Here is a 22,434-nt window from a genome sequence, read left to right as displayed (position 1 = left end):
AATGCCTTTTCTGTGTTCTTTCTTACCTATTAGAGTTTGTCAAATATGGACCCACTAACAAATATGTGGTATAGGGTCCACCATTCCAAGGAAGTATAGAAAATAAAGAGTAAATACTGATTTTATTTTCCTATAGGTAAGTGTATGCAGCTGTAAAGGAATACCTTTCAGTCTGAAGTTCTATTGGATTATTTCTAATTTGGTATGTGTGTTAAAATCTACTTTCTTTTAGGCTAGTGTTGTGATAAATGGCAATATTTTCATACAAGTTACATATGAAAATAATGTATATCCATACTAATTTCCCGACTTTGAAGATGGTACCATGGTTATATAAGAGATTTTGTTCTTAGAAAATATACACATAAGTACTGAAGGATAATAGGTTATAATGCCTGCAACTTTTTAAAACTTCTATGAATTCCAGTTTCCTTAGTTATAAAAGAAGTATAATAATAGTGTCTATCTCCTAGGTCTGTTATAGCAATTATATGGCACAACATATGTAGAGCTTATTGTGTAATAAGTGTCAAAGTAGAACACAGAAATGCCTATTATATAACCATATCTGGGCTGCAAACATGGCCTTCCGTTTCCTTGTGGCTAAAGTAAAAAAAGGAAACATACCCATTTAGAAAGGTCATAGAGATTTTAAGATAAAAATAAAACTATGCATTCATGAAAAGCAAGGTCCCAATGTGTTCTCGCTGTCTCTTACACCCAGGTGAAAAAATTTCTCTTATTGGTAAGAGGCAGTTAGGCAGGATGTAATGGGGACCTCTGTGACAGCTACAGTCAGGAGCTCTTATGCTTGGTTCATGGATTGATGCCCTGTGAACCAAGGCCAAAGTCACTTTGTAAGGAGCCACTGTTTGGGATCTGTATGAAAGTCTGAAATATACCCAGAACAGGGTGGTTTAATCAGCATATCTACGAAATTTCCTACTGTGAAAGTGCTTAGCATAGAATAAGTGGTTTATAAGTATCTAGAAGTAGCCTTCAAGGGACAGTGGTTCTTCTTCCCTTAAGTGGAAAAAATGTATAGAATATGGAAGGAGGCAAGCAAATCAGCTGGGCCATCTGATGACAGGGAGGGTCAAAGGCACAGAAGTTCCTGGCAAATCTGAGCTTTGGGCTCAGCTGTGGGCAAAGGTGCAAGAATTTCTAGTACAACTCATTGAGGATAGGACAGAAACCACACAAGTTGAGAAGGAAGAATTTTTGTTCCATTAAATTATTGTATTATTCAAAAGTATGAAGCGACCTCTTCACAATAATCAGCCTGTATAAGTTGCAGTTTCCACAGATCTCCTTTCCACATGTGAAGCATCTGACAGGTCTGCCTCAGTCCTGCGTGTGGAATAGGCACAGTGGATCGCAGCCTGAGAGCAGCCAGGGCCAGTGCTCTGGGCCAGGTGGTGCCCAGGTGTTAATATATCTGAAGAGTAGGGCTGGGATGGAACCCCTAGAAGCAAGCATGCCTGCAACCAATAGAGACTTGGTAAAATCCAAATGAGCCACGTAGAACCTGCTTAAGTGAGTCTCTTGTACAGTGACACTAGTTCTGATAATGGCTTCAGAGAAAAGGCATCGGTATGTACTACACAAAGTGTGATTCAGAGTTATAGATATACAGTACCTGGAATGTACTGGACACTCAATTGAAATAGGAAATATAATTCTTGATAATTAAAAGTGCTTTGTGAGATTGCTGTAAGGGAATGGTGTTGAATTTATTTTTGTGTTGCTTGCTATACAAATACAGTTGAGCACCTGCCATATTCAAGTTATGGGGTTTCGGGAACCTACAGTAACACCTACACTTTGCAACATGGGAGTAGTGGGGAAATTACAGTGGGATACTTTCTAGGTTTCTGACTCTGAAGCATGCACTGAAATTCAGGAGTAGATTCAGATGACGTTTGACTCCTTCAACTCAAATGTTCTATGATCACAAACTAGATAGAATGAACCTTTTTTGTACATTTGCAGAATAAAGAGGTCTGACTTCTATTTTTAAAGTCCTGTATGTAAAGTTACTAGGGATCAAGGTTTAGGGAAAGGTAGATTCCCTTTTGTTTGTTTGTTTGTTTGTTTTTTGTTTTTTTCTGGTACCAGGAATCCAACTCGCGACCTCACGCTTGCAAGGCAGGCGCTGTGCCGCTGAGCTAAATCCCCAGCCCCTGGTAGATTCCCTTTTATGGGTTACATGTACACTTGAGAATTTAGAAATGTACAGCAGTTGGTTAGCTGTTTGTGAGCCTGTTTTGCGGAGCATTTGTGACGTAAGCACATTGTTGATAATGCAGACAACTAAAAGGAGCTGAGTTAAATTTTTTTCAACAGAGATCGTTTCTGATCTGAAGAATATTGTTGCCTTTTCTGTGCATCTAATAAATGAATAAAATATAAACTTTTCTTCAAATTGCCCAAATTTCAACAATTAGGTGTATGCTATTAAAAAACAGACAAATATCAGCAGTTGTAGTGGCTAAGCACCGTTTCCTGGCTCGTCACATCTAGCCTGTGTGAAAGACCTCAAAGGTCCGTCTGTATCCCTGAGATGATCTGCGCACCTCTTCTTACCTGAGGAGCCGGAGCTCTGCCAGCAGGGTAGGGTTTTGCTGTGCCTTTTCTGGCGTGGGCTGAGAAGCTTGCTCGTGCTCTAGCCGCAGTCTCTGGATCTCCTGTAAGATTTCTCTTGGGAGAGAGGAGAAAGGTGAGAGACTAGGGTCAGCGGACTTCTGGGACAGTAACATCCGAGCGAGTCTGACCCCCAGAACAAGGAGAGAAGGGAACATCCTGGGTGTAGAATTTAGAAACTGACCTTTGCTAACCAACAGACTGTGCTTTTGAGGCTGTGGCTGTAGGTGGCTAGGTGCTGTGGGTGAGGGACAGGCCGCTTCATCTTCAGCCCATGCAAACCACAAAGGCACTGCAGAATGTCACTGAGTATTAACGCCAGGACCTACTCATCCTCCAGTAAGCATGTAGTGCTGTGATAAATGTGTCCAACTTTGATGAATGTATTGCTTAAGAGACAAAATGTATCATCCTATTATTTATGATCACACCCTGACACCATAAAGTACCCACAGCCACCAAGTAAGAGGTGCTTAAGGGGAAAATAAGACCAAATGGTGCTCATTTCACAAGACTAAATAACCTCTTTCTCTCACCAAGAATGAAATTCTTCTCATTGAATTTATCTGAGAATCCTTCAGTTAGGCAGAATTCTTTCTCTTTTTTCTTATTACTTTTCGGCCTTAACAATGGACCTCAAGGAAGGCATCCTTAGAAAGAAAGTGCTTTTAAAAGGATTGACTGTAATTGAGTCTGTGACATAGAATGCTATTCTGTGACCTCTTCATGGGGTGAGACATGTCAACCTATTATTGATGTGGGGGTTTGGGTTGCCCTGCATGTGGGTGAACATCAGCCTGGCCATAAATGATATGTGACCAGCACAAGGCAAATTATCCCTAAGTGAATGAGAAACCATTAATCAAGGTTATAAGTCACGTATTCTTGGGGGTTGTGGGTATCTACTCAAGAAAATGCACAAGACAGAACAAAGCATGAGAATAGGAAGTAAGCTGGGTGAGCAAGGGAGATAGTTTTCCACTAAAATGCTTTTACTTGGTACACAGTGATTGTACATCTTTATAGTGTACAATACTGCAATTTGATACATGTACACACCACGTAATGATCAAATCAGGATAATTAGCATTTCTTTGGGTTGGGAACCTTTAAACTCTCAGTTGGAATAACTGGTACCAAAGTACATTTAGTAGGGGGTAAGTTCTTGTGTTCTAGGTAGCACATTAGGAGGACAAATACAATTTACAATAATTTACTATATATTTCACAATCTCAGAAAGAAAGGAGTTTGGTGGTTTTGCATTGCAAATGCTGATTTATAGCTGCCTGCTTCACAAACAGGGGAATCAGAAGCATAATTACCATGAATATTACATCTTCCACAGGTATAGGGAGAAGTCTGAACTATAAGTAGGTGGTTTTCAGTCTTCTTTTGTGGGGGGAGCTCCTTAATGTTCCAGGGTGGAAATCCTTCTTTAAAAGGAATCACCCATGGAAACCCATCTCCCCTGTCAGGCAGTGAAGGTGGAGCTTCTGTAATTAAAGAAAGGGGACCCTATGCTGCACCTCAGGTGCTTCTGCGGGGTTCCCATGTTAGCAGAGAGCTCAGCTTGGAAATAAGAGAGCTGTGGTTTCCACGATTTCCTCTAGTGCTAGCACCCTGACATTTTATGTCTCCAGTCATTTCTCCTTGTGGGTTTCAGAGAACATGACAGAGCCACTTAGCCTAAGAGAGGAAAAGAGAGAAGCACTTCTGGTAAGAAAAAAATAACGGAAAGGTACATAATGTACACTGGTAGAAGTGTGCTGTCTCCTTTAATTTTATTTATTTCTATAACACTTTTATGATATGAAGATACTCCTGTTGTCTCTATTTCATGAATGGTGAAATCAAGGCACACTTTAGTTAAAACACTTGCTCAAGTTCAGTAACAAGTAGGTGATTTGAACTCAGATTAGGTAGCTCAAAGTCCTGTGTATCAGACTGCTTCAGTTTCTGGTATGTGCTTTGACTAGTTCAGCGTAGGAAGGCCATGACTAAGACAGTGTAATGTGGAGAGTCCTGTGACTCCTAACACAAACCCCATCTGGCTTCTGAAGGGTGTTGTAAGGAAACACTGTCTCCTAAAGATTGTCACTGACATGTTGCTAGAGTTGGGATCTGTGCGTCCCCCAAAAGCCCACTTGGGAGCCAGCGTGTAGTGCTATTAGAAGGTAATGGGACTTTTAGGAGGTGCAGCCCAGTGGAAGCATGTGAGGTCACGGGAGGCACGCCCTTGAAGGGGTCTCAGTTCTCTGTTTCCTCTCTTACTTTCCACTTCTTGCTTGCCATCAGGTGAATAGACCTCCTCTCTTATGCACTGTGCTGTGATGTACCATACTACCTTATTCCCATCCCCAGCCCCTGACTTTCCTCGTATATGATATCAGGACAGATGGATATCAGAAAAAAAAGAACAACAAAGTGAAAGAAAAGAGGGTCACTGGTGAAATCCAGTAGAAAGTCTGGAATCCCTATGAGAAAATTTAGAAAGGAATAATGGAGACTGTCATAAAATAACACTCCAGAAATATTTATTCTTTTGTCCAGCATCTCCTGTTTTGTTTCATTTAATCCTATTTCTGGTCTGATCTCTTTAACATAGGTCCTCATCACTTCCCACCAGCTTCTAGTTAAGTCTTTATAGAAGCAATGTGCAGATTTAATATGCTGATTATTTTACCATAAATGTGCAGACATTGGGTCCCTTACCTGACTACTTCTGTCCACGATGAAAGGGTAAAATTCAAATTCTCTGGCCTAGTATAAAGCCTTGTATATTGATGAACCCATTTTACTTTTCATCTCAACCCACTAGGTATTTGCCTAGCAAGTGTCTTCATGACTTTTCCCAAAGTCTGTGTGTAATTGTATCTGTAACTCTGTCTTCCACTGCCTAATTTCACTGTCTTGAAATGTTCAGTTAAAACTCCACTTTCTCCATAAACTTTATCTGACACAACCTAGAGCATAATAGTGGTGAAGTGAGTTGTTTGCAGGGGGAAAAGGATGGAAATGACACTTCAACTTTTACTCTTCATCTGTACAGTGATGATGATAACAGTCACCCTGCCCACTTCAAAGAGTTGTTCCAAAGATGAAACAAAACAATGAGCAGTTGTATGAGTGCTTCATAAATATGTGATTGTCATTACCATCCCCCCAACACCTCAGAAGAAAAACCCAGGTTTCCTCTGCCACTTGGATGCTAGAGTTATGTGTTATTAATCTGAGCTTTGGACCTTTCCCCATTGGACAGTTCTTTGCTGGTTAGAGTCACAGAACATGGAATCACAGTTGTACGTTTTAGAGAAAAGAGACTGAGGGCTGGAGAAGAGGATGTGGGACGGTTACTGTGAGAAGTTCTAAATGAAAGGACTATCCAGAAAGGCAACTCCTTATCCAGAAAGAGGCCTCTACTTGGGCATAGTTCAATCAGGCTTCCAGCTGGCAAAACACTCCAGTTCTAGATAAGATAATGGATTTTTCCTCATCCTTTCCCCCTTTCTTCTTTAGCTCCTTCTTTTGACTATGACAGGACACTCACTGATGTACTTACATCTATTAATTCTGACTGAGTACTTCTGAGTAACCTTTTATACTGCATATTATAGGTGTACTTGGTTGACTAAACAGAGAAAAACCCTACTGCCGACATTCTAATTCTAATATTTGCTAAGGTTTTGTTCTAAAGGAGTTGAAACTGTGGATTAAATCAAGAATTTAAAGCTGGCCAATTTTCCTTTTCATTTTCTCTCTTTCCATGCCTTTTCTGGCACCCGGATTGATGTAAAGCATCGAGACCACATTTGAGAGTGTCACCTCTCTTTTCCTACTTCCTACAGCCATTAATAGTCAAAGAGCCTTCCAGGGACCTAAGAGTCCAGTGGTTCTTGCACATTATTCATTTCAAATGCTCAGGCTGGCTGACTCTGATTCCATTTCACTGGCTCTGGAACTGCCCTGTCTTTGAACTGTTTCTCCTACTAGATTTTAAATGTCTTTGCTCATTTGAAATTGCTCCCTTCCCTCAGCACCTTTCTTACCTTAGCATGATTATTTTCACTCCATGGATACAATAAATGTTCTATAAAATAGAATCAGCAGTTTCATGGACTTGCCACTGTCCAGAACAAATTTCAGTCTGTATGGCTGTTTTTGAGCTACTTCTTCCCCATGTTTCCACTTTCTGCCTGCTCACTTCTTGCTGCTTACTACTTTGCACATTGAGAGGGATCACATATGACACATTTTTTTTTAGAATGGTAGTTTTAGAGACTATGAAGTAATGAGGTCACATTTATTAAGCTACTTTAATTATAATTTGTGTCCTCCTAATGACTGGAGCCAGGTTTTAGGACAATGAAGTCAAAAGTCATTTTACTAGAAAAAATATGAAAATGTGTCAATAGAGTTGACACTTTCCTTTTAATAAAACTTTAAAGCATGTTTTGATAATTTATCCCAAGTTCTCAGGTTAAGCTCTAGAGATATGAAGTAGTTATCATACCATTTTCCTTTACTGCTACAATCTTGAAAATGATAGCAGTGTTTAAGAATTGGCTTAAATATTTAGACATTGGTGCCATGCCTAGAAATATAAAATGTAAAAGTTGTTCCTCTGATGGGCTTACACAAGACTGAGTTTGAGACCTGACTCAATTATTCATTACTTTATCACGCAGCATATACTTAATGAGTATTTGCAATATTGCAGGCATGGTTCTGGGATCCAGAGGGTATTTGGAATGGCCTTTGTTTTTGAAGAATTCCCATTTTAAGTCAAGGAAGACAAACAGTAGACAAGAAAGCAAACACCAACATAGAGTAATTTCACATAGGGATAGGTAGCACGCACACACATGCACACACGCACACACACGCATGCACGTACACATACATGGGACCTAATAGTCGCTGGGCTAGGAAGTAGTGGGCAAGATTAGACGCAAGGTTTTTATGAAGTGACACTAAACTGAGACTTGGTTGATGAGGAACCATCCTACAGGAAGAGCTCTCTGGGTTTAAAAGAATGACCAGAGCAAAGAGTGTAAGGCAGGATGAAGGCAGGATGCAGCCACATGAGGATGGAGTGTGATGAGCAAGCAGAGCTGTGGCTGACAGGCAGGCAGTCAGCAGGAGAGGAAGGAGCTTGCAGATCATGGTGGTATGAGTGGATTCGAATCAAAGTGTAATGGAAATTCATCATAAGATTTTCATAAGTAACATGATACGATTTGTTTTAAAAAATGACAGGTTGGACTGGGAGTTGGTGGTAGAGATGCGGGGGACAGGTTTTGGGTATGCTATGGAAACAGAATCAATCTGTTGAATAGAGAAAGGACCCGCTGATGAAGTGAACATGGAGATGTTGTGTTGAACAACTGGGTGATGATGTTGTTGCTCCAAGTGCCTCTTATAAGAAGCCTCTCAGATAAGCCCCCTGGTTGTCTCTAGGTGGCAAACACTGCCTAGTGCCCCAGAAGGACCTACTTGTTCTGTAGCTTGTTATAAAAATAAATGTGCCAAAAAAGGGAAACAAGCCTGTCTGGAGGACAGTCATGCACAGTTTCTTTAAATGGAGTTTTTATAGATTTTAAAGAGCCAAGATCAACTTTCCAGAAGCCCACATTGATGACTCTAGATGTCTTCTTGTAAATATGTTTATAGAGTGAAAATCTTGGAGAATTTAAAGCACAGCTTTAGGTTACTGATGAACACACGCATTGATGAAAAAAGCCAACACGTCTACAAAGCCTTACCTGTTCTTGTTTTCTAGTTCTGCAATCAGCTGCCTTTGTTGCTTATTTGCATCAATGGTGAAGGAGATGTCAGGAGCGCTTCTCTGCTGAGTTGGCTGCTGTAAAATATGCAGTTTACATGATTTAACATGAGGCCTGTGAACACACATGTGTTTGGAAAGACAGGAGTCATTAGATACACAAACAAGAAAGAGGAAACTATTTCCAGCAAAATAAAAGAGGGAAAACACATAAAATCAGACTGTTATGTCTTTCAGAAGAACCATTGCAGATCTAAAACACACCTATGAAATGGAAAACAGAACAGAATTCTTTGGGAAATACATAAGACATAAGACATGGGAAAAATTGCCTTTCAGCTTTCTGATTTGAAGTTTTGGAAAGCTATTTCATTCTTACAGTGCTTTCCCCATTGCAATTATTCTCTCAGTGTAGGTGGGTTTAAAACTGTTATGCTGTTGAGATGGTTCTTCCTGTAGAATTACTGTTTAATCATTTAAAAAATTAATAGTACATGTTTGCAGTACATAATATTTGTAATTATCGTGGGGAATTGGTACATGTCATAATACATCTTAATTCTTTTTCCTCTCTATATTTTTGTTTTTTATTCTCTAATATCCCCTCTCTTCCTACTTCTTCCATCATTTTTATAGTATATTTCAAAACAGCTAGAGGAGAGGATATGAATTCTTCCTACCACATAGAAGTGATAAATGTTTGAGATGATGGATATGCTAATTACTCTGATCTAATTATTATAATTGCATACATGTATTAAAATATCAGCTGCACTACTGAATTTGTTGATTAATTCTAGGAGTCTTTTGGTAGAGATTTTGTCTGAAATTCTGTATTGCTTTTATTGTATTTGTGTTGTTTTGTTTATGTCTCTATGTTTGTTAATATGTTTTCATTCTTTTATCTTTAAAATAAGAAAATCATACTGTACCCCATAAATATGAATAATTATATATCAATTTTTAAAAAGAAAAATGAAAAATAAATTTGTGATGAAAAATTTCATAGTATTAAATGTCAGTTAAGAAGATTATTTTTCTTTTGGTTGGCGCAGTTTTATGCACTTCTTTATTCATATGCCTCATTTTACTCTAATGGCTTCATACGTACTTGCTTCTTCTACATACATACCATTGCAAACCACTATCCTCAGGTGTGAAACTAGCTTTATTAACTGATATACATGGAGAACAGATTTCTCCATTCTCATACACATATAAATCATATCATATAATGTTTGCACATGTGTATTTATTTAAAGGCTTATTTGGCATTGCTTTATAAAATGAGACCAAGTCAGGTAAACCTCACTGTATCTTCCTCTTTTTCTTTTTTTGCTCTATAGTACATTAATGTTACTTAATGCTCTATAGTACATTAATTATAGTACATTTTTGCTCTATAGTACAGAAATTCCTCCAAGTCATTTTTTATTATTTTAAAAATCACAAATTTTTAACCAAAGAATGTAAAACTTTTAAAAATGTCACCTTTGCAGAAGCCAAAAGACATGGAAATGCTCAGCCTAATTTTTAATGTCCAGGTATCTAACTGTAGGAAAGGCTCAGATTGGTAAAGGTCTGACTTTCAAAAACATTCTTCTATGATTTTTGTTTTGTGTTTTTTTTTTGACAAGTAAATAACTCATGTTGCTGATGAAGAATTTTGAGGTTCTGTGTTCTACATGTTAATTGGCTTTCAGTAGCTAAGTTTGGCACATGGCAGCTTTGACCTGTGATCCACATTTTCCTCGTAATTTCACTATACAAATTTCTTTTTCTTGCATATGTTTTGTGTATGGATAAAGGACTGTTGGTTTCAGGAATTGCTTTTGTCTTTATAGTAATTGATCAGGACTTACCTCCCTCAAAATCATGCAATGAGTGAGCCCAGCAATATTATAACTAGACTACCGTAAGCTATGATTTTGCTATACTGGAAAAGGAACTACAAAGGGAATGTATGTAAGGAGACCAAAGAGAAGCAACAGCTATTCAGCTCTGTTACTGTAGCATGGAAATAGCTATACATAATTTGTAAGCAAGTGAGGTGATAGTATTTTAATCATTTTATTTATGGACATTGAAATTTAAATTTCATGCAACTTTCTCTTGTCACATAATATGATTCTTCTTTTGATTTCAACAGTAAAAATGTAGAAATTATTTTTAGCTTATATTGTATAAAAATGGATTGGATTTGGCTCAAGTAGTATATTGATCTATCAAGGGTTAAGAAATCTCTTTTTATTTTATTTTTAAATCAATAGATAGCAGCCAACACAGGGAAAAAACAATATCAAGCCATAAATAATAAGAAACAATATCTTTCTTTGAAGATTAAAAATATATAACATTTAATTTATTTGCTTTTAAAAGTCAGAACTAAGAATTTCAAGTAGTCAATAAATATAAGAAATAATAAATGGTAGGTTAGTTCTATAGAATAGATCTTATTGTGAAAATAATAAAAGGAGGAACAATAAGGGATTTGGAATAGAGAAGGAAAGAAAAATAGGCAGACTAAGACAGGCAAAAGATAGAGACAGAGAAAGAAAAGAAAGGGAAAGGGTGATATTAATTCTTGCTGTGTCCGTGTACTTTGGACATGTAATTACATTTAACCTCTTTAACTGATAGCATAGAGAGAACTAGAGATAGAAAAGACACAGAGAGAGGAAAACAGATTTTCAGAAGAGAATTCATAAGAGATAAGATTACCACCGTTGAAACATATCATATGGGTTCTTTATCTCTCCACCCAAGGCCCCATGGCTAGGAAGGGACATAGTTATACAGAAGGCATCGAGAAACATTCAAAACCCTTCATTTTTGTGCAGCCACATCTCAATTTGTAACCATCAAGAAATCCAAGACTACATCCTTATATGGCTTTTGAAGCCGATTACATTTTAATAACTATAGGCTATGGAAATGTCCCATATTCTTTTGAAGACCAGATGTGGGTTTCTGACTAATCATATTCTAATTTGATTGGTTAAAATTTTCACCAAATTCATTGGTTGTTTTACTGTCTCGTAGGAAGCATTTCAGACTCAAGGTTTGAACTTGGGGGCATTTTACTATTCTTACTTAGATGAAATTTCCTTAAGTTTTAGACTGCCTCAGCACATATTTAAATGGATTCATTCTTTTTTTTTTCTTTTTCCTTTGGTACCAGGAATCAAACTCAAGACCTTATGCTTGCCAGGCAGGCACTTGTGCTGCTGAGCTATATTCCCAGCCCTAAATTGATTCATTCTTTTATGCAACACATTTAAAAAAATTCACCACCTACTATATAACAGATACTATGGCAGGTGTCCTGTAAAAATATGCTTCCTGTTCTCAAAAGACAGATAAATGTGACTTGTATGTTCATTACTATGGACGAAGTAGGTATACAATTCAAAAGAAGCACAGAGGAAACATGGCCACATTATAAAGTCAAGGAAGGAACATTAAGGAGATGGAACTAAGCTACCTTGTTAAATGAGGTGGAGAAGTAATGTGTTAGATGAGTAGATTCCAGATTTTTGCATAGTATAGTTGGAATAGCTAATCCATAGGGTATAGAGTTGTGGTGGACAGAAAGGTAAGATCCGATAGGAAACAGAATAGACCCAAGAGAAGACCGCAGTGAAGAAAGATGTAGGGCTTTCCCTTAGAAACTGGTCCAAGTAAAAGATCTATCTCCTTTCTAGCCTGGTGACATCTTCTGATGATTTAATTAACCAATAATAACATTCCTAGAATGTGATTATGAAGAGATTGATAGAGGAACACGAACTAATATGAGGACATCTTTTCTGAGATGGATTTACAAAGGTTATTATAGGACATAAACAGGCAATGAATACAAGTAACTTATGTTCTCGAGAAAGGAAAGGAACTGAGGCTGCAGAAGGTAATGTGCTCCACTAGGGATCACTGATCCGGATGTTGACTAGAGCCAGGAAGATGACCTAAATAAAAGAGGGAGACCAAGGGTAGGGATTGTGGGTAAACGGTGACTGCTCGCCCTATCCAAAGACAGCAGAAGAATTCTCCTCCAGCTGCATGCAGCCATGAATAACATGGATCTTGTTAGTCTTTCAAGATAAGCTGGAAATCTAGAATTTTAAGGTAAATGATCTGATTTGTAAATACTATACCTGATTTTTAGGCCATACAGTACAGTTTTGGCCTGACTGGTTCCTTTCCATCCAGATTGCGGTAGTTTCTAATGTTACAGTCCCTCTTGTCAGAGAACAATGCATCATGGTTCCCCTTTGGGATCATTAGTTAAATGCCTGGCATGATGGGCTCTAATAAAGGTGACATTCCAGGTGAGAGGGGAGGGAACAGCTTCCCCATCTGAGCTCCTGCCATTCAACTCATTGTCTTTTGTGATGCATCAGTCACCACTCACCCTCACTAGTGACTATTCTACCCTAGATCCAATATCTTTGCTAATCACATATGACTTAAACCTATGAGAACTCACAACCAGTTGTCATCCCTTTCGTTAGGTTCCTCATATAGGGACAAAACTGGGTAAAGTGGGGCAGGGAGCTTCTATTTCGACTGCAGTGTCACATTGCCATAGATCTTTTGCTCCTCAAGTGTGCTACTTTCAAACTGGGAATTCACTACCAAGGTGACATAAGTATAGCAACAAACACATGAACAATAAACAAGCACAAACTGACTTGCTAATTAGTATCAGCTATCAAGATAACAATGGACATGACAGATGAAATTCAAGGATGAAATATGCCCAGGGATGAGTACTTTCACTCAAAGTACTTACAGACGAGGAGGATTCTGCTGCCAATCTTGCTGCATACCTGGCGATCAGTCTGTGCTCTTCATCAAGACGGTTTGAACTCTCAAGCATACTGTTGAGAACCAAGAAAGGAGATTAGCAATAGGAGAGATGGATACATGCATATCGTTGTTGGGGGATTTCAATGCCAAAAATTTGCAAGCCATATGAAGTCCTGTTAAGTTAATGATCTCCAGCTTGGATTCATGACATGACCTAAACTGTGGCCAGGAAGGTCAATAAGAAATCCTGTGTGCTGTCAGTTCAATAATCTTACTAAAAGACCTCCAACAGGAAGTGACTTTTCTGGGATATGAATACCTCATTTTAAATGTAATTGCCTTTAATATTTTCATTTCCTTATTACACAAGTAATGCATGTTCAAAATCAGTGTTAGACAATATGGAAGCAAGCGGAAAGGCAAAAACTAACTGTATTTATCTTCTAGTAATCTCTACTTGCTGGCATTCACATCCTTATATACAATAATTCTTCCTTTTCATAATGGACTGGACTTACTCACTTTCAGTGAGTAGAATATGGAATATTACTTCCAAAACCAGGTTAAAAAGATCATGCCTTTCATGTTGGACTTTCTTTACCTTGCTCTTTCTTGGGTGGTTTGCCCTGTGGGATGCTAGTTGTCATGTTATAAAGCAGCCCCGTGGCTAGGTCTCTATGCCACTGACAACCATGTGAATGGATCTCCACTGGCAGAGTCATCAGATGACGCTAGGACTGGAGCCAAGCTTGATTGAAACCTCATGAAAATCCCTGAGCCAGAGGCATCTCACTAAGCCAAACCCACATTCATCCACAGAACTGTGAGATAATAAATGTCTATTGGAAACTCACTGAGAGAGAAATTAGGGAAACCACACCCTTCACAATAGCTTCCAAAAAAATTGAAATACTTAGGAATCAATCTAATGAAGGAAGTAAAGGATCTATATATTGAAATTAAAGTACTCTGAAAAAGTAGATTGAAGAGGGTATCCGAAAATGGAAAGATATCCCTTGCTCATGGATAGGAAGAACCAACATAGTGAAAATGGCCATACCCCCAAAATTGTTATACAGATTTAATTCAATCTAAATCAAAATACCATTAATATACCTCACACAACTAGAGAAAACATGCCTAAAATTCATCTGGAAGCAGAACAGACCTAAAATAGCAAAGGCAATGTTGGGCAAAAAAGGCAAGGCAGGAGGTATCACAGTCCCTAACTTGAAATTATATTACAAAGCTGTTGTGATAAAATCAGCATGGTACTGGCCAAACAAACAAACAAGCAAAAAAAACCCCAGGTCTGAGAATCAGTGGAACAGATTAGAAGAGGTAGACACAACTACAGACACACTGAGCTACCTTATCTTTGACAAAGGGGCCAAACATGTTCACTGGAAGAAAGACAGCCTCTTTAATAAATGGTGCTGGAAAACTTAGCTTTTTTCATGCCAAAGAAGAAAACTAGATCCATGTCTATCACCATGCACTAAATTAAGGTCAAAATTGATCAAAGAATTAAATATTAAAAGAAAAACACTAAATCTATTAGAAGAAAAATTAGGTAGAAATCTTGAAGACATAGGTGTAGGGAGAGAGTTCATGAACAAAACCGAGACTACATGGGAAACACTTCAAAGAATCAACAACTGAGATCTCATGTTATTAAAAAAGCTTTTTGGGCAAAAGGAATCACCAAACAAAGTGAAGAAACAGCCCACAGAGTGGGAAAAAATTTCAGCCAATTGTCCCTCAGACCAAGGACTTCTATCTAGAGCACATAAAGCACTGAAAAATATCAGATCCCTCAAATTCAAAGACTAAACCCCAAAATCAGCATCTGAGATGAATACACACTTCTCAGATGAAGAAATACAGATGGCAAATAAATGCATGAAAAATATTCAGCAGCACTGGTCATTTGAGGTATGCAAATTAAAACAACACTGAGATTCCATCTCACTACAGAAAGAATGGTCATTGTTAAGAAATCAACCAATAACAAATGCTGGAGGGGCTATGGGGAAAAAGGAATCATTCTTCACCATTGATGGGAGCATGGAAATCAGCGTGGAGATTCCTCAAAAAATTAGGATTAGAGGTCTCATTCAACCCAGTTATCCCCTTCTGGGTGTCTTCCCAGAAGAATAAAAAACATCATACCAGAGCAGTATATGTGTATAATGTTTATAGCAGCACAACTTGTAATAGCTAAATCTTGGAAACAATCCAAATACCCATCAACTGAGAAATGAATAAAAAAGATGTGATCTTGTTATACAATGGAATACTACTCAGCTATAAAGAAGGATAAACTTGAGACTTTTATACATAAATGGATTTGAGACCATACTCATTAGTGAAATAAACCAGACATACACGTGTAAACATTGTATTGTCTCCTTGGTGTGAGAAACTGAAAGAGTAAATAAGTTCTAAAATGTACAATAGATATTGTGTAATGGGAAGAAATTGTTCAAAAGGAAAAGCAACTAGGATGGGTGAAAGGGGGAAGAACAGTAGGGAAAAGAGAAAAAATGCAAGTCAGATATACTATTAGTGTCTCTTAGTTCATTAAAAAGCAAGTTTTGTGCTAATATCGATTGGAGAATTTTTTATGCCCATATCTTATGCCTTGAACAGCTACTTTAAAGATAACAACATGTAATGTACTAACTACTGTTATTCTCCTATCATTTTGTTATGAAATTTTGTTTTACTTTTTTTCTATAAAATAAAAGAATAAAAAAAGTGTTTGTTGCTTTAAGCTGTGAACATTTGGGGTAATATGTATACAGTAATAGATAATTAAAACAATTCTTATTTATCCTATTACTTCCCAGGAACCTGCCTCCTATATTTACTTCTAAAGAAGGTGTTCCCCAATGACATTAATGATAATAGTCTAGTGTCCCCTGTAAGTTTACAGGAACTTTTTACACTAGAATAAAGTTGGTCGGGGTCCCCGAGGCTAATGCAAGTAGAAATATTATCAACTTTCCCCTTTCAGGAAACTTGCTCTTCTGAAGCCTTTCATTTAAGTTTTAGGTAACATTTTAAAAAGTTTATGAATCTTGTTAACAGATTAATTGGTTTTAACTTCCTTACCAGTTTTAATGGTGTATATCAGGTGAGGATCAAGATTAGAAACTAGCTCCCCTCATCCCCAAACATATTTATTTTCTTCTTCATTGGCTCTTAAACTTTTGTTCTTACAGAAAAAAATAATACTCATGAGTATACACTAAGAAAAAGATGTATTCCTATGCCTATATAAAGATTTCAAGAATTATCCATTTCAAAGGCTGAGATCTACATGATAAATACAATTATGTGTACATATAGTACATACATAACAAGCATATACTACAGTGTTTTTAATCTTTGTTCTAAATAAAATGAATGGAAATAATTTCATGCTTCTGGAATGTTGGCTGTGCCACTTCCAAATAGCTCTTCTACTTTTCCAGGGTTGGCTGAATCCATTACTTACGGTACTTTTTTGTGGGCATCCAGAGTTTTCTGTCCTCATTTTCTATGTTCCTCACTATACCTCTCATGAGTGTAAGTTGTACCTATTTTAATTCTGAATGCTTCTACTCTGGGTTTAGTCATTTTCTCTAGGCTACAATAAATAAGTGTAATGTTACTGAATTTCTCTGTTTACCAATTCACAGATCCATCCTCCAAAAAGAGACTCCTCGGGGGCTGGGGATTTAGCTCAGCGGCAGAAGCGCCTGCCTGGCAAGCGCAAGGTCGTGAGTTCGGTTCCCGGTACCGGAGAAAAACCAAAAAAAAAAAAACAAAAAAAAAAAAAAAAAAAAAAAAAAAAACAAAAAGAGACTCCTCTCTGCTTTTGCCTAAATGGGATAATATGTGTAAAAAGGTCAAGGTGTCAGAAAGCCTGGAATACATTAGATGCTCAATGCTAGTCAATACTATATTTTTATTTTGAGTCTTAAATAATCTGTTTGATTCATTAATAGTTCTTGTCTCTTTCAAAAAATCATCAGCTATCTGGACCAGCCAGAGCAGTTCTTCTAGAGTTCTACATATAAATGTATTACTTATGAATTTTATGAAAAGGTCTGAATTCTGTAGTGGGGAGTGATGGGGTTGGTTGAACTTGAGAATCTTCTTTTCTTTTCTTTTTTGGTTTTCTTTCCAGTACCATGACCTTGCGCTTGCCAGGCAGGCGCTGTGCAGCTGAGCTAAATCCCCAGCCCCCGAGAATTTTCTTTTCTGATAAGCTTTCGAAAGATGTCAATTCTACTGGTCCAAGATGAACACTTTAAGCAGAAAGGATCTAGAAGATCTTGGAAACACAATGAGAAATCCAAATACATGAAGTGAAGCCCAGATGTAAAAAATATAAAATACATAATTTTTCAGAAGTACTTAGCTGATATTTACTTAGCATATGTGATATTTTACAAACATTCCTTCAAAACAGAAAATCGTAGGAAATAGGGCTCCAGTCGTGTGTAGTATCACCTCCAAAACAGATGGAGATTTCAAGCAACACACACATTTACACTCAGAATAAGGACATTTTAATAGCAAAAGGCAGAATTATTTCTGGGAAATTGAAACTTAAAGTAGACGTTTGTCTTTATAAGACAATCTCTGCATTCTGCCGTGGTTAGAAATAATTAAGTTTCTTGTCATGGCTTCAATAAGAAGGAGAAAGTTACACTGTCTTTGCTTCAAGCCCATGACAACCACACGGAGACAACTCGGTTTGATTTTAACATGTCTTTCATTTCTGCCTGTACTAAATGCCTTACTCAGCAGTTTGTGCAGACAGCGGGGCTGCTGCTCCAAGTCCCGGATGATGGTCTGTTTGCTTGAAAGGGACTTTGTCAGAAATGCTCGTGAGTGTTTTGATAAATAAATAATTTTTTAAAACTTGATAAAGAACCTTCATGGTAAAAGTATCTTTTATAGTGAATGACATGCCAGGATAAATAATACGAAGGCTATATAAAAAAGCCTCCTAGCAATGTAAGATGCAAAGATATGGGACTCTTGTCTAGTAAGCGATAACTCATATTCCACGCCTTTCTTCCCCGAACACAGCGTGAATGAGGTTTGGGGTGATATATTACCCTTTTGTACACACCAACGATTTATGAGTCCTCCTGTGCCTTTGCAGTATGTTCAAATTACACAAAGGTGGATGAGGCATTCTTGTGATGAATTCAATTATTTCAAGACTTCCATATAAATAGTTGAAACTGAATGACCAATATCCCTAGACCATTAAAATAAATACCAGTTTTAACAGTTTCTCTAGCCCTAGATATTCCTTTCAGAACTTTATAATCAGTAATCTTGCCAGAAGACTCTGATGAATTAAAGAGTGGCTGCTGTGTTGACTACATTTCCGAGTAGAGAAATCCATTATTTTTCAAGCTCCCCACCTTCTCCCTGAAATGCACGGTCAGTATCTCTTGCTAGTGATTTCAAATGGCATTCTGGGAAATCCAAGTGGGCTGAGCTAAGGAAGGGCTTATTAAATTGTGACTTAGCAAAGATTTCTGAGAACTCAGGGTTTGCTCACATTTCTTCGATTTTTCTATGGGCCTGTTCTGAATTCTAGGGTCATCCAAAAAGCACCAGAAATGCTTCTCTATTTTCTCCCCGTATCCTTCCATTTGTTTTGATGAGAACAGGAATTTTATCACTAGAGATTAATCTTAAATCCCTTTCATCTCATGAATATTCTGTTAAAATGCAGGTGGCTCAAAGCAGGATAACTGCCTAAGAAGGCATCATTAGTTAACGCCTAAGTGGAAGACTTCTGTTTCAGATTATTTCCTGCATCTTGCAGGTGACTGAGAGCAAGATGCTATGGAAATAGAATACACTGTTCAGGCAATTATGACTAAGTGACCACAAGAGAGTTGAGTCAAAAAAGAATAAGTGCTACTGGGGCCTGAGCACTATTTCTATGGAACTAAAGAATGGGGAATGAGATAGATTGGAAGTTTAACATTGTGGCCTTTTTTTTTTTTTTTTTTTTTTGCAAAAGACAGAAAATCATGAAACAGCCATCTTCATGGATAATAGAAGCATCATTATAATGGCTGCCTTAGGGATGTTTCAGATTCCTTTATCAAGACCTTCACTTTAACAATCCAATATGTTACAATCAAGATCATACATTCAATCAAATCTTAGCCCACACATTAAAAATGCTAACGGTCAATGGTTCAGTGGATTCATCAGTGAAGTGTGTTACAGACTCAACTGTGTCTTGCCCCAAGTCACATGCTAATCCCAATACCTTAGGATTTCAGAATGCGAGTACTGCATCTTTGGAAATGAGGTCTTTGAAACATCATTAAAGTTAAATGAAATCAGAAAGGTGGGGCTCTAATCTAATATGGCTGATGTCCTTTTAGGAAGGGGAAGAGACACTAGGCATATACAGGCAGAGGGAAAGCTTGCATGAGGATACGGTGGGCAAGTGTTCAACCTCAAGCCAAGGAAAGGAACATCAGGAGAAATCAATGCTGCTGACACCTTGGTCTTAGAGTTCCAGCCTCCACTATGGTGAGCAAATAAATTTCTATTTTTCAAGACTCTCATTCCATGATAATTTGCTCTGGCAGTCTTAGTAAATTAGTGAAAATTGTACTTAAAATGTTTTTGGTCCAATACATACTTTTAGTTTGTTATTTAATAGAATCTCTATTTGATTTTGGCACAGCAAGGAGAGGCTGGTGTTTGTCTTTGCCTACATTTACCAGCTCTATTTAGATAAAACTTAATATAACTTTCTTTTCCCTCCTATTTTATCCTCCTAAATCAGAGTACTGGGGGCTACTCTGAATAGGTGATTTTTTAAACAGTAAAAATATTTATTTCATATTTTTCCTTGTCCTTTCTTTCCTTTCCCTTTTCCTCCATCCTACTTCCTTTTTCCTTTTGTATTAACTATTGTCATTCTTCTATTATTTTGTTATATAATTTTGCTTTACTTTTTCTCATAAAATAAAAATATTATTCTATATAGTAAAAAAAGGTTTCTGAGAATTCCTAAGAATTTTGTTTAGTGTAAGAGGGAATTTTATCCCCAAGGCACTATCAAAATTCGGTAATATCAATAGATACTTCTCAGGCAGCTACTGAGTGTCAGGCTATTAGGTGCCAGAGATATAGTAATGAACTAGATGGAGAGAGTCCTTGTCCCGTAGACATGGATGGACAACCTTTTAGAGCTTTAAATGATTCAAACAACCCAAATGGGTATGCATGTCATAGGTTCACCACCATTGGACAAGGGCAAGGCGGATGATAAACCATCTACCCACTTACTTATTCTGTGATAACAACTAAGGGGAGAAGGAAATTCATAGCGTGCCATCATAGAGACTAATATGGGAGAACCACCTGAGGCGGTGTCTTTCAGACTGAAAGCCAGAGAGGAGTGAGGAAGAATGTTCTGTGCAGAGGGAAAAGCTAGTATCATGGTCTGGAGGCAGGGAAAGGCTTGACTTGACTTAGGAACTGACTAAATATTGATGTGACTAACATTGTGACTGAATAGGGAGAACCCTATGAAGAACGAGGCTGACAGAGGAGTAGGCAAGGACTAGATCACATATGGGCTTGTAGACCACAGCGAGGGGTTTGGGGGGTGTATTAAGTGCTGCTGGAATATAGTGAACCATTTTAAGCAGGAACGCTGTTAAAATTTAGGCTTCTTATATAAAATCCAAAACTAGAAATTCTTAGAATGAAGTTGATATATATTTCCCCCACAAACATAAAATGTGCAGCAATTTAAACTAGTTGCATTATCAATCCCCTTAGCAAGAAATCTATTAACAATATAAATGCGTATTCTTTTATATTTGAGAAAAACATAAGCAGAACAATTTTAACTTGACCTAGAGATCAGGAGTCTCACCAACTGACTGCAGTTAATCAGACTACGGAAGGGTTCCTGTAGCTACTTCCTTTCCTTCTCTTACAAAGTTAAGAGAAACATGCTAGAAGCTTCTGACTGATGTGCATGGACATATTGTGGTTACAGGTAGAATTTCTGGGGTTGTTTCTAATCTTTTACTCTGCCTGCCACAGATCTTCTCTATAAATCAAGGTAAGTGCAGGTCCTTGATCAACTCTCAAGGAGGGCAGAAAAAAATCTTTACCATATTAGATTTTGAGACTCCTTCCCCTCATTGAGGAAGGTGCTTAAAAACCACAAAGGCTTTTTATTTTTAATTAGGAAGGCACTAGAAATTCTTTCCTGAGCTGCTGTTTGTTTAGCTTTTCTGACATCAGAACCAGCAGACTCTCTTTAATTTGGCAGCAGACTATTTAAAATGAACAGTTTCCCACTGTGTTGAGTAATTACTATGGGGTAGAAGATTCCTACATAGAGTTAGTCAGGAACATGTCTGAATAATGACAAAACCAAAGCTTTTGGCAGAGCCCAGCTCTGGGGTGCCTGTTTGCTGAGCATCTCACAAAGGGTGTACACACAAGGAGGGAGAGGAGTGAAGTGAAAAGCTGACACGATTGCATGTCACTAAGACCTGTGAGCAAGACCTCACTAGGATAAGACCTAGGATAAGTCCTCAGTGTCATGGAGCTTGTGTTTTCTTATTGGTGAAATGGAAATAACACTATCCAAACTTCTAGACCTGTGAGGAAGCAAATTAAATAACATGTAGGCAAGGGCTCTGTAAGTTTTGAATAATGCAGAATTCATAAATGTAGAATTTATATTTCCCTATTTTCAGTTCTTTGATGAGATAAAAGAGACTGACAACAAAATTTTTGTCTTTTTTGGAGCTTATAATTAAAATGAGTCAAACTCATAGAACTAAACTTATTAAAGGTAACTCACTAATAATCACCATTCTTACTAATATCATACACAAAAAAACATTTGTTAAAAGGAAATAGAAGGGCTGGGATTGTAGTCCAGTGCTGAAGGAAGGCCCTGAGTTCAATCCTCAGTGCTGAAAACAAGGACATTCATATAGTTTCGGTAATTCATTAAGTGAGTAAATACATGAAGATTGCAAAATGGAAGAGTAACCCATGAAAGCTGTCTGCAAGGCATGTGTTAGCTCAGGGTTTATAAGAAGTGGCAGGGGCTGGGGATTTAGCTCAGCGGCAAAAGCGCCTGCCTGGCAAGCGCAAGGTCGTGAGTTCGGTTCCTGGTACCGGA

The 22,434-nt window shown here is 37.7% G+C and overlaps 1 protein-coding gene across 14 annotated transcripts in view; it reads right to left on the bottom strand.

The window, feature by feature from the left end:
* Window positions 1-22,434, bottom strand: part of Dtna (dystrobrevin, alpha) — a 262,268-nt gene that overhangs the window by 29,202 nt on the left and 210,632 nt on the right. For all 14 annotated transcript variants that reach the window (XM_013508483.1, XM_005372772.2, XM_013508451.1 and 11 more), the window contains 3 exons: window positions 13,219-13,306; window positions 8,407-8,504; window positions 2,587-2,700 (listed from right to left, as the gene is read on the bottom strand). In XM_013508483.1, coding sequence (XP_013363937.1) covers window positions 2,587-2,700; window positions 8,407-8,504; window positions 13,219-13,306 — 300 coding nt within the window. The remainder of the gene's footprint in view (window positions 1-2,586; window positions 2,701-8,406; window positions 8,505-13,218; window positions 13,307-22,434) is intronic.

This window comes from Chinchilla lanigera, unplaced genomic scaffold (assembly GCF_000276665.1).
Source record: "Chinchilla lanigera isolate Chin_1 unplaced genomic scaffold, ChiLan1.0 scaffold00001, whole genome shotgun sequence".
Taxonomy (NCBI): Eukaryota; Metazoa; Chordata; class Mammalia; order Rodentia; family Chinchillidae; genus Chinchilla; species Chinchilla lanigera.
Note: the sequence above shows the minus strand (reverse complement) of the source record. Positions and strands in the feature narration are given on the sequence as shown.